This window comes from Chinchilla lanigera, unplaced genomic scaffold, assembly GCF_000276665.1.
Source record: "Chinchilla lanigera isolate Chin_1 unplaced genomic scaffold, ChiLan1.0 scaffold00085, whole genome shotgun sequence".
Classification (NCBI taxonomy): Eukaryota; Metazoa; Chordata; class Mammalia; order Rodentia; family Chinchillidae; genus Chinchilla; species Chinchilla lanigera.
Genome location: NW_004955486.1, coordinates 6,121,872 through 6,137,907, shown reverse-complemented (window position 1 = coordinate 6,137,907; position 16,036 = coordinate 6,121,872). Strand labels below are relative to the sequence as shown.

The following is a 16,036-nucleotide window of genomic DNA, read 5'->3' as shown; positions in this document are numbered from 1 at the left end:
GGGGCGGGCGGGGGTGGGGGCGGCGCCAGCCCCAGGGGGGAGGGAAGTCTAGACACCGCCCCCTCCCCAGCTGCGACGCCGGGTCCTTCCTCCAGCTTTCCTACTTCCTCCTGCCGCCCCTGCCCTAGGCAGGACTTGGCCCTAACGGGGCTCCGGGCCTGTCCCTTACGACAGGGCTGGTGCCTGGAGGAGCAGGGAGCTCAGGGTGGCACTGGCTGCAAGGGCCCCGGACAGCTGGCAGGCCGCCTTTCCACCCCTGTCCTGTCTGCCTTCCTCTCCCCAGCTCTTTCTTGCTCTTACAAACCGGAAGGGCTTCTTCCTAGTCTGATCCTGCCTGTGTCCTGGGCGAGCCAGGGCCTGGCCAGCGGGGGGTAGGGGTGGACTTTCTGTTGACTCCCCTGAATATTCTCCCGCTATTCCTGGGGATTGAACGAGGGCCTTCGCGCTGAGCTACATCTTCAGCCCCCCCTTTTTTTTTTATTTTTCGAGAGAGAGTCTCACTAAGTTGCCTAGGCTGAGCTCGAAATCGCAATCGTACTGCCTCAGCCTCCCAGAGTGCTGGAATTAGTTATGTGCCACCACCCATGCTTGGGCATTCTTTTTAAAAAGCTAGACTGGTGAGCAGGACTCCTGGTCTCTCTTTAGCGGGATGGGGCACCAGCCTGCCCACCAGGCCTCCAAGGTGACGGTGCTCCGGGCTGTCACCAGGCTGGGTCTGAGAGTCCTAGAGGTTGGAAGGAAGGTGCTTAACCACTCTTCTGTGGCAGGTGCACTGCACTGGCTTCTGTCAGGGAAAAAGAATTTTCAGGACACATTAGGAAGAAGCGTGAGATAGGTCTGTCAGGCAGAGATTTTAGGATACACTCAAGAACGGGGTGGGGGTGCTCAGAGAAACGGGGCTCATTATAGTTGGGAACTGGGAACATTAATAACTCTTTTGAAGGGGTAGAAAAGCCCAGGAAAATGAGCCCCAGGCCCCAGAAAGGTACTAGCCCATTCTACAGGTATGGGCATGTTTTGTGTTTTGTTTTGTCTTTTAGGTCATTTGAACATTTTTTTGGGTTCACCCAACCTGCCCCTTTATCTTGGGATCAGCCTCCTGTCCCTTAGGGTCTCCATGTTGGAGTTTCAGTATCCCTAAAGAATTTTTGGTATGCTGGGCTGATGCGGAAGGAGGCTAAACCTAGCTGCAGGCACTCATTAGCTTGGGTGGCTTCACTGCTTTCTGGAAACTGCCGTCTTCTTAAAAGTAGTTTTTAGTTATGGTTTCCTTGTTTGCTTTCTACCTCTCTTGTCTTTCTTCTGTCCCGCCTTCCCCCATCCCAGCCTGTCCTGGGCCGCCCAGCACCAGGGTCCAGCTCAGCGGGCCCATCCATCCGAAGCCTCCTCTCCCTGCCTCGGAGTCCGTGGTAGCAGGCCCGCCCCAGCCCAGTGCAGTGCCAAAGCGGAGGCCCTTTCCAAGGGGGCCAGGGCCGGCAGCAGCCCTGTGCAGCCCTCAGGGTCCTGGACGGACCACCCTTGTGGGGCCCCAGAGCACCCTGAGCCAGGGTTACAAGGGCAGGAAAGCTCCTCCTCTCCCCTTGCCCCTCCTGTCCTCCCCGGCCCTCTCACTGTCCCCCACTGTCCCCGTCTCACCCCGGCCCCTTGCTCCTAACTTCACGGTCACTTCTCTCCTCTCGGTTCCTAGAATTGAGAGTCCTGAGGCACAGGAAGAGTGAGTAGCTGCTGGGGCTCCGGCTGGGGCGGGGCGGGGCGGGGGCTGGGGGAGAAGGCTGGCACGCTCGCAGGGAGAACGCAGCAGAAGGGGCCAGGACTTGAGGAAAGGGCAGGCCAGGGGCCAGCAGGCCAGGGGACCTGCATGCCACCAAGGGCGCCTGCACCCTACACCTGCCCTGCCCCCGCACCCTGCCCCTGCCCCAGCCACGGACACGCGCAGCATTTTGCGCCTGGCTGACGGCTTTGCCCAAATAACGAGCCAGCCACATACTGCCCGCTTTTCCTCTCCGGCCACGCGCTGTGGCGCCCCAGCCTGGCCATCCAAAAGCTCTGGGCTGGCTTCCTTCCTTCCCCTCTGCAGACCTGACCCCTCACCCAGGGCTTCCAAACCAGCCCTCCCTCAGTCCCCATTCACCTCCGCCCGCCGCGCCGGAAAATGCAAACCCTGCCCAGGCATTTGCATGCTGTCCACCTGGCTCCGCTTCCTGGGTGCCCTCTCCCACGTCCTTTGTACGCGCCTCCTTCCCGGGTCCCTCAGAACTGAGCAGTGCTTGGCCATGAGTGTGCTCCCGCTTGCAGTCAGTGTGTCTGTCCGTCTGTCTGTGCGTGTGGGCGCAGGGAGGATCCAGCTGGGTGCTGCCACTCCAGGGTCCTGAGTCTGTGTGACTGTAGGCGCCCCAGTTGGCTCGGTCCAAGGGTCACAGGGCGGTGCTGATGCAGGGAGAGGGCCAGAGGGAGACTCCACCCTGCAGGGGCAGAGCCAGGGCTGGGGACGAAGGTCAAGTGGCTGGCCCCAGGTAGTGTTTTGGAGCTGGGCAGTGAGTGGCTGGGCAGATACATATGCTGGCGTTCCCAGGGCCAGCCCAAGAGCCACCATGAACTCCCAGAGGCCTCCAGGCAGGGGCTCGACACGCTGTGAGTAGGGTCATGAGGGTGGTGGGCCTCTGTGGGCTGGGAGCCGAGGGTTCACCTCTGGGTGCCCTGACAGCTGCCCACGGTACCCAGGATCTGGAGAGCTGCCTCTGGGCCCAGGGAAGGGCCCCGCCCATCCTGACTTGGGAAGGGAGTTTCAGAGGGGCAGCAGGGGTGCTGGGTACTGCGTCCTGCCCCCAACCAGTGCCCCTTCTCCATGGCAGGCACCAAATCTTTCAACATGATGTCCCCGACGGGTGACAACTCGGAGCTACTGGCCGAGATCAAGGCGGGCAAGAGCCTGAAGCCAACACCACAGAGCAAGGGGCTGACCACAGTGTTCTCGGGCAGCGGGCAGCCGGCCTCCCAGGTAGGAGGCAGGCAGGTGCCCCGCCCCGGCTCCCCGTGCCTGCCCGGTGCTCAGCGCTGCTGCTTCTCCCTGCAGCCCGACTCACCGCTGCCACCAGTGTCGCCCGTGCCATCTCGGGCCCGGAGCCCCACCCCACCGGCTGCAGCCCCTCAGCCCCTGCTCAATGGCACCGTGGTGCCAGCACCTCCCGCCACCCCTGCACCAGGCGTGCAGCTGGACGTGGAGGCACTCATCCCCACGCACGACGAGCATGGCCGGCCCATCCCCGAGTGGAAGCGGCAGGTGATGGTGCGCAAGCTGCAGCTGAAGATGCAGGAGGAGGAGGAGCAGAGGCGGAAGGTGGGTGGGCGGGGTTGCCCAGAAAGCCCGGCCAACTGCAGGGCCCCTCTGGCTCTTTCCCCATGCCACCCCTTGGCCTGCTATGGCCCCGCGACCTCTGGCAGCACTGACTGCCTCTGAAGAAAACTGGGATGGCAGGACTACCCCCCAGGACTGGTCCCAGTCTCCCCAACCCCAGCAGTTTACCCTTTGAAATGGTGTGGCAGCGTGCCTTCACCTTGTCTGGGACCTTCCTGAAATGCTTCAGCAGGTCTCAGGGATGGAGATTCTGCATTTGTAATAAGCTCTTGGGTTGGGCTGATGATGCTTTGGCCGAGGGACCACTCTGAGTCATCCAGAGGACTTTGGTCTCAGGCAGACTCTGTCCCTGCACTGCCACTGTCCAGATGCTGATACTACTGAGCCTTGTGCAGCCTCAGTCTCTACATCTGTAAGATGGGCTGTTTATCAGTAGCTGATGGGTCCCATTCTTTTGTTCAGCCCGTGTTCCCTGAGTGCCATCTTTGTGCTCCACAAGCTGCTGTAGCCTCTAGGGGTTCATGGTGAACATACCGAAGCTGCCTTTCTAGCTGGCTGCCTCCGTCTGTGTGGATAAGGAAATGAGTGTCCCCAAGGAGATGACACAGGATGGTGTGAGAGAGTGACACCTGGGGAAACAGCTGGGCTCTATAACTTGTCCAGTGTGTGACTGAGTGCAGGGGCTGGGTGGCCCTACAATGACCACCCTTTGGGCTGGGGGTGGCAGTACCTCAGGCAAGACTTGGAATGTGAGCAAGAAGTGGCCTGGGGAGGTGTGGGGGAGGGAGCAGGTGGGGAGGTCTGGAAGTCACAGTGGGTCTGGCGCTGGGGCGGGACTGTGGGAGCTGAGCTCCCCGCCCAGGCCCCTGGAAGAGAACCTCCTTTTTCTGGGGCAGCAGGCAACCTAGGGGTGCTTGTGTGGGGAAATAGCCAGTCGTATTTGTACATGGTGATCCGATGGTGGGGCTCACCACGAATTGGAAGGCGTGTATGGAGGTGAGGGCGGCCCCAGAAGGGAAAAGCTGGCACCAGTGAGGTGGCCTAGAAGTGGAAAGAGAAAAATGAAGATAAAGAGAAGAGTCTTCTGGGTGCAGTGGTACACACCTGCGATCCCAGCACTCTGGGAGGCTGAGGCAAAAGGATTGCCAAGTTCAGACCCCGCCTGGGGGACTTAGGCCCTGTATCAGAAAGGGTGGTGTGTGTGAGCCCCGTTCAGAGGCATCGGGGAGTCACCCTGCAAGCTGCTGCTTTTGTCTCTGTAAGAGCCGGATGGCCTTTCATTCAGCACATGAGACACTGATCACGGGTACGGAGGGCTTGGGCCACGGCAGAGCCTGGGGAGGGTCAGCAGCTTGGCGTGAGAGGTCCTGCAGGGATTCGGACTGGAATTAGCAGCCCTTGGAGAGGTAAGGGGCTCCGAGCTGCTCAGAGACCACACCTTTCGCATGTTCCTTGGGTGGTGTAATGAGCGGCCAAGCCAGCATGGAGCGCCCTTCTGCCGGCTTACCTCTCCGCCCTGCAGCGGCGCCCGGAGACCAGCCGTGCCCCGCCAGCGGACCAAGTGGACACTGCCCAGAGTCTAAAGCCGAAGCCTTGAAGAGTGTCACTGCCGCCGGCCAGGCGTGGCCCCGCGGAACCATTACACCACCCGGGACATGCAAAAGGTTTCCCCGGCGCCGCCGCGGGAGCTGGGCCAGAGGGAGACGCGCCTCCCTCCCCTCTCTTGTCTTCCCCGCATAGCTGACGTCTTCCAGCTCGTGCTGCTACCCCCCGGAGGGCTGGAGGTATGTTCGGGAGCGCGACGCCATCCTCGGGCCCTTCGGCGAGCTCATGACCGAGGCCGACATCCTCCGCATCGAGCAGCAAATAGAGAACCTGCAGGTGCTGCACAAGGCGCAGAAGCTGGAGGCGCGCCTGGAGCAGCTGGAGCTGGAGCTGGAGCAGCTGCTGCCCGTCTCAGCAGCACTCTCGGCGCCGCGGTTCACTGTCGACCCGCGTCGCATGCAGGGCCGTGCCACCAGCCTGCCCGCCTGGTGCAGTAAGATCTCCACGCTGCTCAAGAGCATGGCCTCGCTGCTGGCGGCCCTGGGCGGCCGGCCCGCACACCTCGCCGAGCTGCTGTCCGCCGACACGGGCCAGCCGCTGGCGCCCCTCCCCGACGCGCCCTCCAGGCCCGGGCCCCTCTGCCTGGGCCGCTCGCACTCGCTTAGCTGGTGCCGCGAGGCTGTGGCCCGTGAGATCCTCGAGTGCGGCGTATCCGTGCGGCACCTCCGCGCCACCTATGAGCTACGCGCCCAGGGCGCAGCGCCCGCGCGCACATCTCGCCACAAGCCCCAGTCGCTGGCCAGCGGCACAGACCGCGAGCCCGTCCTTGAAGAGGACTACGTGGTGGCCAGCTCCAGCGAGCCCAGTGCCGCCGTCTCCAACGGCTTGCTGGCCACCGAGGAGCCCCTGGGGACCCTGGACGCGCCCGAAGAGGCGCAAGACAACCAGGAGACTTTGCCTGAGTCTGACCAGCTGGTGTGCAGGCCGCCGCTGTCCACTGAGCTGCCCGGCGTGCAGGACTACATCGACATGCGCAAGGAGCGCATCGTCTACCTCTTTCTGGAGCACTGGCGCAAGTGGACCTTCCGGGGCCCTGGGCGCCACGCCCAGGCGCGCTTGCGCAGATTGCTGCCCCGAGTGGTGGCCGCTGGCGCGGACCCCAGCCCTGAGGCTGGTGACTTTGCTCCCCAGCAGCCAGCGGATGACACTGAGGCCTGCAAGCCCGACCAGCAGCTGCTGCACCTGCTGAAGCAGCGGCAGGTGGTGGGCAAGCTGCTGGGCCACTGGCGGAGCCTGCTTCGGCAGGTGCCTGCGCGCCAATCCAGGGGTGTGCGCCTGGCGCACGGCCTGTACTGGCCCGAGCACTTCCTGCCGCCCCTGGACGGCGGCACGCCCCGGCGCTACGACAGCCTCACGCTCGACCTCTTCATGCTTGGCTACTTCCAGCTGCTGGAGATGGGTCTGAGCCGGGAGGAGCGAAAATTCCGCCACCTGCTGTGCTACGAGATGTTTGACCGGCTGGGCAGCCATCCGTGGGAGCTCATCCGCCTCTTCCACCGGGTGGTGATGGAGGAGGTGGAGGCCGGGCGGCGAGGCTGGAGCGACGGCTTCGAGGATCTCAGGCGCCAGTTCTTCGGAGACAGCCCAGAGGCTGAGCCCGCCCAGGAAGAGGCCAGGAAGGAAGAAGAGCAGGAGGAAGACAAGGAAGAGGGGAAGGAAGAGGAGGAGACGCAGGGGGAGCAGAAGGAAAGCGGGGAGAAGGGGCCCAGTGAAGAGGCTGCTCCAGCACACCCGGAGGACCCGCGCAAGGGGCAGCCCCAGCCCCCTGGCCCTGCGCCACAGCCCCCGCCTGCCGCGCCGCCCCCGACCTCCATCCCGGGCCCGCCTCCTTCCGAAGGCCCTGCGGAGGACCCCTTGGAGCTGGTGTCTGAGATGGGCGAGTTCAGCAATGAAGACATCTGCCGCTACATTGACCGCAGCTTCTCCTTTTGGAAGGAGAAAGAGGCAGAGCTGTTTGACAGCTGAGCCCGTGAATCCGGCGTTTACCCCCAGCATCGTAATCCAGGCCCGGGCACCTGTCCGAGGCCCTGCAGAGGCCAGAAGTGGGCAGGAAGAGCCCGACATGTGAAAAGCCGCGCGCACGGGTCCCCTGGAGGGAGGATGGGGCACTGGCCCAGCTAGGGGGCCAGGGCACACGGCCTGGCTGGGCTGTGTGTGGGGTCAGGTGGCAGTGCTGAGCAGCCCCTTCGAGTGGGGCACAGCGGGCCCCCTTGCGGTGGTGTGTGCTGTCCCTGTCTCTGGTCTTTCACTGGAACCCACGGCTACCTCCTTGGCCACCCGTTCAGTGTTCGGTGCGCATGTGTGATATGTACAGACCCTTTCTCCTCTGTAACATCCAAGGAATAAAACGCTTTGCTGGCAGCTGCCTGTGTTGGACCCCCTGCCGTGATGTCACTGCAGTCCCACAGCGGTGACTGACCTCCAGTCTTTTGGGAAGAGGGCAAGCAGGGGCCGGGTCTTTCCCAGGAGACCAGGGATAGCCGGAGCCTCCCAGGGCCGGCCAGGTGCATGGGATCTCAAGTCTGCATCTGCTCAGAGATCCTGGGGGACAGACAGTGCTGGGGCCGTGTGTGCCCCTGCCCCTGCGCGGCCCAGCTGCTCACTCTGTCCCCCTTATGCAGCCTGCGCTCATCTTGGGTCTCTCTGGTGCCACCTCCAGGACACAGGCCGGGGCTCTGGGTGCAGCAGGCTCCCTCCACCCGTACCACAGAAAGGCACCGAAAGGGTCTCTTCCGGCAGCCCTCCACGTGTCCCTGGGTTGGGAGTTTAGTTTCCCAGCCATTGGGGTCCTGAAGTTTTTGTTTTCGTTTGTTCGGTGCTTTTTTTTTTTTTTTTTTTGTCTTTTTGAGACAGGGTCTCGCTACGCAGTTCAGGCTGGCCTTGAGCTCGCTTTGTAGCCCAGGCTGGTCTTGAACTGGCAACGATCCTCCTGCCTCAGCCTCCCGAGTGCTGGGATTACAGGCGTGCGCCACCACGCCCGGCTTTGGGGTCCTGAAGTTCTGTGGTTGTGTTTCAGGAGGAGGAGGAGGAGGCTTGGTTGGCCAGCCTGCCTGCCTGGAGGCGGGATCTCCTTCGGAAGAAGCTGGAAGAAGAGAGGTGAGCCGGGGCTCTGGAGAGAGCAGTCCCTTCCCGGAAGGGTGTACTGCTGTGTCTCTAAAGTGATGGCACCAACTAATGCTGTCTGTTTCTCCTTCCAGGGAGCACAAGCGGTGAGTGCAGGGATGGCCCAGCCCTGCTGCCCCTCCCCCGCCCAGCCACCGCCTTGTCCTTTGGCCCCTTCATCCAGCCCTGTCCTGGGCACATCCCATCATTCAGCCCTTGTAGCATGACCTCTGTGCTCCTGGTAATACGACCGGCTGCCTCTGCCCCAGTAATTTAGCACCTGTCCCCCAGGTCAAGCCCTCCTGCTCTGACAACCTTGATCCCGAATTACTCAGCCCATCTCCATTAGCCTAGCCTTTCTACTCTAGGGTTCCTCCAACCCCAGGACCAATGCCTTCCGCCACCCATCCTCCAGACCAGTTTCCTACCTGCTAATCTAGCCCAGTGCCGTCCAACAGAAGTACAGGATAAATCACATATGTAACTTTAAATTTTCTTAGAGAAAATTTGAGACAGTCTATAGTGAACTTCATGTTTTATTTAACCCAATATATCAATCCACATATAATCAATATCTTTTTTTTTTGGTCTTTTTGAGACAGGGTCTCGCTATGCAGTTCAGGCTGGCCTTGAACTCACTTTGTAGCCCAGGCTGGCCTCGAACTCCTAACGATCCTCCTGCCTCAGCCTCCTGAGTGCTAGGATTACAGGCGTGTGCCACCACGCCCGGCAATATCAAAATTATTTATGAGATGGATTTTGCTTTTGTAAAATGAGGTCCCACTGTTGCTTGCCCAGGCCAGCCTTGAACTTATAGTCCTACCTCAGCCTCCCAAGGAGCTGGGATTACTGGCACATGCATTATACAGTTTCTTTTTTAAAAAAAAATTTTTTTCTAAGTCCTGTGCATTTTACACCTACAATATATTCCAGCTTGGACCAGCCATGTTTTATTTTTTTTGTTTTGTTTTTTTTTTTTTCCGGTACCAGGAATCGAACTCACGACCTTGCTTTTGCCAGGCAGGCGCTGTGCCGCTGAGCTAAATCCCCAGCCCATGGACCAGCCACGTTTTAAATGCACCATGGCCTCCTTATGCTTAGTGACCACTCTGTGGGCGTGCCTGAATACCCTTGTGTTTTGTTTTGTTTGTGCTGCTGGGGATGGAACCCAGGGTCTCAGACATGGTGGGCAAGTGCTCCACCACAGAGCAACATCCCCAGCTCCTACCCTAGTGGTCTAACATTTCATTCCTTTTTTGTGTGTGTGTGGGTACCGGGAATTGAACTCAAGACCTTGCACTTGCCAGGCAGATGCTCCACCCCTGAGCTGTATCTCCGGCCCAAACAATCCATTCCTGATTCCCCAGCCTATCTCCCAGTAATGAGGTCCCCGGTGGCCCAGCCCATTCCTCTGTAATTCTGACTGACAACTCCCCAACAGCTCCTGTCTTAGTCCCAGTACTCTGACTGAGTCTTGTAACACCCCTTACACAGATCCGTGGGTGACCCAGCCCCTCTGCTTCCATTAAACCCCCCCCCCCCGCCCCTAATACCCAATCCCAGTCTCCCACTCAGCCCTCTGGGCCCCTGTAACCCAGATTTGCCCCAGGCAAGCCCCTATCTCCTTGGTAACCGCTCAGCCCACTGCCACCTGTGGCCTGGCCCCGGCTTCACTGAGTTCTGCCCGAACCCCATCTGCAGAAAAGAGGAGGAGCGACAAAAGCAGGAGGAGATGCAGCGGGAGAAAGAGCAGTCGGAGAAGCTGCGGACACTGGGCTACGACGAGAGCAAGCTGGCACCCTGGCAGCGACAGGTCATCCTGAAGAAGGGGGACATCCCCAAGTAAGGGACGTCGCGCCTCCCAACAGCAGCGTCACCAGTTCGGAGAGGTGTGGTGCGGGATGTCCCCAGCCCTTGCTCCTGCCTGCCGGGCCGGTGTGGAAGGGTTGGGAGCCGTGCCACCCGCTCCCTCCAAGCCTGGACCCTCCCTGACCCCTGCCCTCCCTGGCCCGCATCCCCAGCCCCGGCCCACGCTAGAGCACAGCGCCGCCTAAGCCTCCGCCGGCCCTCGGAAAAAGTGCCCAAGCCGCTGACGCAAAAAGATGCTGCTCATTTGCATGCCGACTCACATCCTTTTGCCTGGTCGCCGAGGGCAGGGAGCGCAGAGCAGGCCCCGCCCCCACTGTGGGTGGTGACTTTGTTTTCCTGCGGGGCGTGCAAGGCTGCAGCCCCCTCCCCCGCACCCCGGAACCTGAGTCGCCGGCACATCCTGGGTGGAGGCGGCCCCGAGCTCGGGGAAGGGGTTTTCCTCCCTCCCCGACCCAAATCCGTGCCCGATCTGTGATCTGTCCGGGGCCCCATTTCTCATCCTCCCCGAGCGTTTCCTTGCAGTCATGTGTTTACCGGAAACGATGCAACCTGCCCGTCTGGGCGGGGTCGCTGATCCTGGGGTCCCACCAGCTTCCCCACAGCCCACACCGGTCCCTGGCGCCCCGACCTTCTCACTGCCCCGGAGGAGTGGAGGGCGAGGGCCCCGCACTGTGGCTCCAACCCCCCCATTAAAGCGCTCCCCACCGCCTGGGGCTCGCGTCACTCTGTCCTTGCCACCACCACCGCGACTTTGACTTTCTCTCCTTCTCGGGGTCACTGGACCACGCAGATACGGAAGGGAAGGGCGGGCCCTGGAGCGCTGGGCCGCACCGTGGCCCCAAACCGGGGTGCTCAGGCCTCGGGAAATGAAGCCCGGGCCCTTTGCGCCGCAAGCCACCAGCACCACCAAAACGCCTCTTGCCTTCATGAATTTAATTCCAAGGTCTCAACCCAACTCGGGCCAAGAGGAGGGCTGGGCGATCTCGCGCCCCTCCCGCACTCGCCCCCTCCCCGCCCCGCCTGTGCGAAACAACGGGGCCGCGGGGCGCGGCAGGCCGAGGCCGGCGGGCGCTGCTACGCAGGGCCCTGCCGGGGAACTCAGTAAGTGACATAAAATGTCTACATGCATAAGTAACCGTACTTAAGGCTTCTGCCAGGGTCACCCGAGCGCCAAAGCCGCAGGAGACCCCCGCGTCAAGGACCGCGCTGCAGGCGGAGGCGCAGGTCCTCGGCGCAGCCGTCCAGCCCCATGCGCTCCAGGGCTGCATAGACGGCGCCCAGCCCCGCGGGCTGCTGCTGGCGCCAGCGCTTGAGCATCTCATACTGCTGGTCACGGAAGCGGCCGATCTCCACCTCCACTGCCTCGATCTCCGCCTCGCGCAGCCCCAGCGTGCGCACGAACTCCTTCCAGCGCCGCGCAGGGACCGCGTCCATCACGTCGTACAGTTGCGGTCCGGGCTGGAGCACGGCGGCGGGAGAGCCTGCAGGGGGCGCTGGCGACAGCGGAGGTGCCGGAGGAGACCCTGCGGGAAGGCCAGAGAGGGCCACTGGGGAAGCGGGCGGCGGCCAAGGTGCAGGGCCGAGGTGGGCATCCCTGGGGCACAGGGCGGGGCACCCGCATAGTACAGCCCTTGAGTTGAGGGTGGGAAGTGGTCAGGCTGAGGTCAAGCCATAGGCCACCGAAGTCCCTTACCAAGAGCTTGGCTGGGCAGCTGGTCCCAGGACTGTGGCACGTGCTGACAGGGCACCTCCGGGGCCTGGGGGGAGCCAGGGGTCCAGCCGCTGCCTACTAACTGGGCAGTGCAGACCTTCCCATTGTTGCCAGGGGGTGCAAGGAGGGCATGGGTGCTGTCCAGGGGCGACAGGTGGGAACTCTGGAAGCCAAGAGAGACCCCAGGTCAGCCGTGTGGGGCAAGTGAGGTCAGGAGCGGAGATTCCCTGGGTCAGGCAGTGGACAGCCCCTCAGCCACTTCCCCCAACAGGCCCTGCTCTCTCATCCACCCCCCAGCTTCTGTGGTTTTGAGGACTGAATTCAGGCCCTTTGCCCTGAGCTACATCCCCAGCTTTTTTTTTTTTTTTTTGGTCTTTTTGAGACAGGGTTTCACTGTGCAGTTCAGGCTGGCTTTGAGGTCACTTTATAGCCCAGGGCTGGCCTCAGACTCACAGCAATCTTCCTGCCTCAGTCTCTCAAGTGCTGGGATTACAGATGTAAGCTGCCAGCTCCCCAACCCTTTTTATTTTTTATTTCTTGAGACAGGGTCTCGCTAAGTGGCTAAACTGCCCAGGCTAGGCTCAAGCTTGTGGTTCTCCTGTCCCAGCCTCCCAGGGGCGTGCACCACCATGCTGCCCTCTTCTTGTCCCCAAACCAGGGGCACTCATCCCTCCAAGCATTAGCTCCTGGTACTTGTCTGGACCCCAGCAGAGAGCGCCACTCTAGGGCAGGTGCAGCGCCCGTCTCACCTGCTGATAACTCACCCTGCCCAGTAGGTCTAACTGAGCCAGCCACGGTGCCACGCACTGGGATCACAAGTTACTCTCCCAAATACGCAAAGTAGGCTTCTTTAAAGCACATACTGAGATTCTTACCTGAGGTGGGGTCAGGGCCTCTGTGCCAGCTTTGTCTACTGACGGAGACAAAAAGGATTTGGTCAGCAACAAGGCATGGTCCAGCACCTCTTGCATCCCTGCATCCCACCCTCCCAGCCTCCGTTTCCCATTCTGGACTGCCCATCCTGACCCTGAGACTGTGTGTGTTGTATGTGAGGACTTACCGGGAACTACCAGCTTGTGAGACTGGCAGCGCCAATACAAGTAGACGAAGGTGACCCCAAGTAGGAACGGGACCAGCAGGCCAGCCACAAGCACCTGGACCCAGAACACTGAAAGAGGAGCCAGTGGGTGCTGGGTAGTAGCCAACCCCAGCCCTCCTGCCGGGAGCCCCAGTGGCTACCTACTGGGCCTCCAGCCGCACACGGCAGCACAGGGCTCGGGACAGCTTCCCAGGATGCTCCTGTGCAGAGGTGGGTGATGAGTCAGGGTGAACTCCAGGAAGGGCTGCCCAGGACGCCTGACGACATCCCCTCCCCAGCCCACTGCCCTGTGTGCCTCTCTCTGCCCGAGAATGTTCCGAAGTACTGCCGAAATGTCACTTGGGCCCCCAACAACTGTAACAACCAGCAACCACCACTTGTTAAGCCCTAGATGCAGGGTCCCTGGAACGTCAGCTCCACAGGGCAGGGATTTTTCCCTCCTTGGTTCCTTATGTAACCCCAGCACTTAAAATAGTGTGGGAAATGGCAGATGCTCAGTCAGAAGCTGGATGGGTAAATGGGCAAGGTGCATTTCCTTTTATCACACCCCTGAAAAGAACCTCCTAGCACCTCCATGTCCAGATGGAGAACCCCAGATCAGAGAGGTTATTTCTCTAAACTTGTCCAAGAACTAACAGCAAGCTCTGAATCTCAGCCCAAGTTCTGAAGTCTCTATCAGTGTGACAATGTAAGTGACAAATCCGGGCTGGAGATATACCTCAGCAGCACCGCACCTGCCTGGCAAGCACAAGGTCATGAGTTTGACTCTGGGTACCAGAAACAAAAAGTGACAAATCATCCTTCGTATTCATCTAAAAGATTACTAAAGGGAAGTTTGAGCCTAGTATACCTATAATCCCAGCACTCAGGAGGCTGAGGCAGGAGGATCACTGTGAGTTCGAAGGCAGCCTGGGCTATTTCCCACACTAGTGAGACCCTGTCTCAAAGAAAAAAAGGAAACTCTGGCAGACAATACAGATACTGTGCACTGTCTTATTTATCTGACATAAGGGGATCCAGAGTTCCCTTTCCCACCCTAGTCTTGCCTAAAGTGGGGTCTACAAACCCAGGATGAAGCTCCCGTCTCCCTCGCCCCTCCTTGAGCTCCTACACCCGCAACACTGCCCCCCAAAGCCCCCATTCTGCTCCCCCCTTCACTGTGGCCCAGGGCACCCAGGAAGTTACGTGGGGCAGGACATGCAGCCATCGCTGTGCTCATAGAAGCCAGGCAGGCAGGGCCCACAGCTGTTGTCTCTGCCGGAACCTGCAGTCCAAGAGATGGTGGTGTGGGTCAGGACGGGAAGGGTGTGCGGGAGCAGGGGGCGGGTGGGGGTACTCACAGGGCACAGGTGTGTGGCGGTCAGGGGACTTGCAGTCTGGGCACTGGAGACATCGGAACGGTGAATTCGCCATACACGGTTTGACCGAGCAGTCGACAAGCCAGCCGGGTGCGCAGCCACAGCGGGTGTCTGCCACCGCAGAGCAGTTCTCCAAGGCCACCTGGAAGGCTGGCAGGACGCAGGGGAGTGGTCAGTGCCAGAGATGCCCGTAGAGAGTAGGGGTCGGTGCCCCAGAGGACGGAGGGAGGGACAGGCCAGAGAGAAGACAGGACTGCCCTGAAAGGGAGAGAGGCTGGCAAAGCACGGCCGGCCAAAAGCCAAGCAGGTGAGGACCAGAAGTCAGCAGGAAGACAGCGGGCAAAGGGCACCCTGAGGCAGAAGCAGGGGTGGCACAGGCCCGCACACCTGGAGGCCGGTCCCAGGCTGCTGGCCACGTCTTTCATAAAGGCCCTCACCACAGCCTGTCCCCCCACGAGCATCGGGCAGCCCCTCACCCTCCTCGTCACAGGCCTGGCATCGGGTGCAGTGGGCATTATAATGGTTCTCCCTGGCCAAGAAGGTGCCCCGGGGACACGGAAGGCAGGTGGAGTCGCCACAGTGCTCCGTGCAGCGGGCCTTCAGGTAGTGCCCTGTGGAACCCGGACAGGGGTTGGACAGTCAGGGGGGCGCGGGGCACCTCCCAACTGGCCTCCTGCCGTCCTTCCCTCCCTTTCCATCTCTGGCTCCCCAGTTCCCTCCCAACCCACCCCTCCCTCCCAGCCCCTCCTCCCTCACCCCACCCAGTCTGCCTCCCGGTCCCCCCCACCCCCACGGCCACTTACCCATTGGGCAGCCCCTGCAACAAAACGGGCCATACCTCCTCTGGATGTCACTGGTACAGTCACACCTGGAGCCAGGAGTGCTGCCCTGAACCCGGACTCCCGGCAGCAGCAGCAGCAGCACCTGAGAGACAGGTCTGCTGACCCTGGGTGCGTCTGCCCTTGGGGGCGTCCACCTCTCCGACTCCTGGGCAGAAGGGGTGCCCACGGGTGGAGGTGGGTCCGGCTTCCTCCTTCCAGTGCACAGCCCAGGAGGGGCCCCCGCGAACCCTCACGCTTCCCCTCCAGGAGGCAGGAACCTCCTCCCCTCCTCCCAGCTTTCTGTGAGATGGGACCCCAGAGCCCCCTGGCCCCAGGAAAGGTGTTTCCTCTCAGCGGAAGAGCCCCACCCCGTCCCGGCTTCTAAGTAGGTCATGGGGACGGGGAGAACCCCAGCAAGGCCGAGCCCCTTCCCTCGGAGCCCTCCACCCTAGCCCGAAGCAGACTGTCCCCGCCACCGGCGGCCCCACTCACCGCAGCCCCCGCTGCCACGCAGCCCCTTGGCCGCGGCTCCATGGCCGCGTGCAGCACGCCGGGCCCTCGACGGGCCACTGGCGACAGGCATGCGCACCCGCGGGTTGCCCCGCCCCACGCCCCGCCCCCCAGCCCGCAGCAGGGGGCGGGACAGAGCCAGGCTACTGTTCTCAGGACGCCCAGCAAGTGGGACTAGTGCCCCTGCCCAGCTACGGACACCCCCAGCCGACCCTGCACCCACGTGGCACCAGCCACACGTCCCCAGCCCTGGGTGTGGATCTAACCCTGAGAACCAGCGCTCGGGGGCAAAGCCAGGGCCAGAGACTTCTGAGACTCTGTCCCCAGGCACCAGGGAGCAGGGTGGGCAGAAAGTACCCAAAAGTCCCCAAGTGTGGGTCCAGGGAGGACTCAGTCTTGAGCCCTAGGGAGAGCCCTCCGCAGAGCCTGGGATGGCCACCTGCCAGGACGCAGGCTCACAGGTGAGCTCCCTGAAGCATCTCATGAGGGCTCTACTTAGGGGGCCTCTGGCTCTGGCAGGAAGAGGCTTGCTCTTGGGACACTGGTCCGGTGCCGCCCCCACCGCATTACTGCACCTTTGCTTCCCAGGGTCTCCCGCTGGGAGGC

General features: G+C 61.6%; 2 protein-coding genes across 8 annotated transcripts in view; one reads left to right on the top strand and one right to left on the bottom strand.

Annotated features, from left to right (window-relative positions):
• The window catches only part of Espn (espin), a gene marked incomplete in the record, with an annotated part of 26,670 nt that extends 18,952 nt beyond the window's left edge, over window positions 1-7,718 (top strand). Inside the window, 4 exon segments of the mRNA XM_013504283.1 lie at window positions 1,688-1,714; window positions 2,853-2,998; window positions 3,074-3,337; window positions 5,096-7,718. Of these exon segments, the coding sequence (XP_013359737.1) occupies window positions 1,688-1,714; window positions 2,853-2,998; window positions 3,074-3,337; window positions 5,096-6,925 (2,267 nt within the window).
• Window positions 7,719-10,847: 3,129 nt separating this feature from the next.
• On the bottom strand, window positions 10,848-16,002 carry Tnfrsf25 (tumor necrosis factor receptor superfamily, member 25). 7 transcript variants are annotated; one of them, XM_005404080.2, is made up of 10 exons: window positions 15,413-16,002; window positions 14,903-15,086; window positions 14,576-14,710; window positions 14,082-14,249; window positions 13,927-14,005; window positions 12,886-12,941; window positions 12,703-12,810; window positions 12,518-12,555; window positions 11,625-11,805; window positions 10,848-11,454 (listed from the first exon to the last, which is right to left on the bottom strand). In XM_005404080.2, exons 1-10 carry the CDS (start codon window positions 15,452-15,454, stop codon window positions 11,126-11,128), a joined length of 1,320 nt encoding a protein of 439 aa, XP_005404137.1. In that variant the 5' UTR covers window positions 15,455-16,002; the 3' UTR covers window positions 10,848-11,125. The 7 variants fall into 7 exon arrangements, with proteins under 7 accessions (XP_005404137.1, XP_005404138.1, XP_005404139.1 ...); XM_005404081.2 differs by having other exon boundaries at window positions 12,518-12,552; XM_005404082.2 differs by having other exon boundaries at window positions 14,903-15,023.
• Window positions 16,003-16,036: the final 34 nt, after the last annotated feature.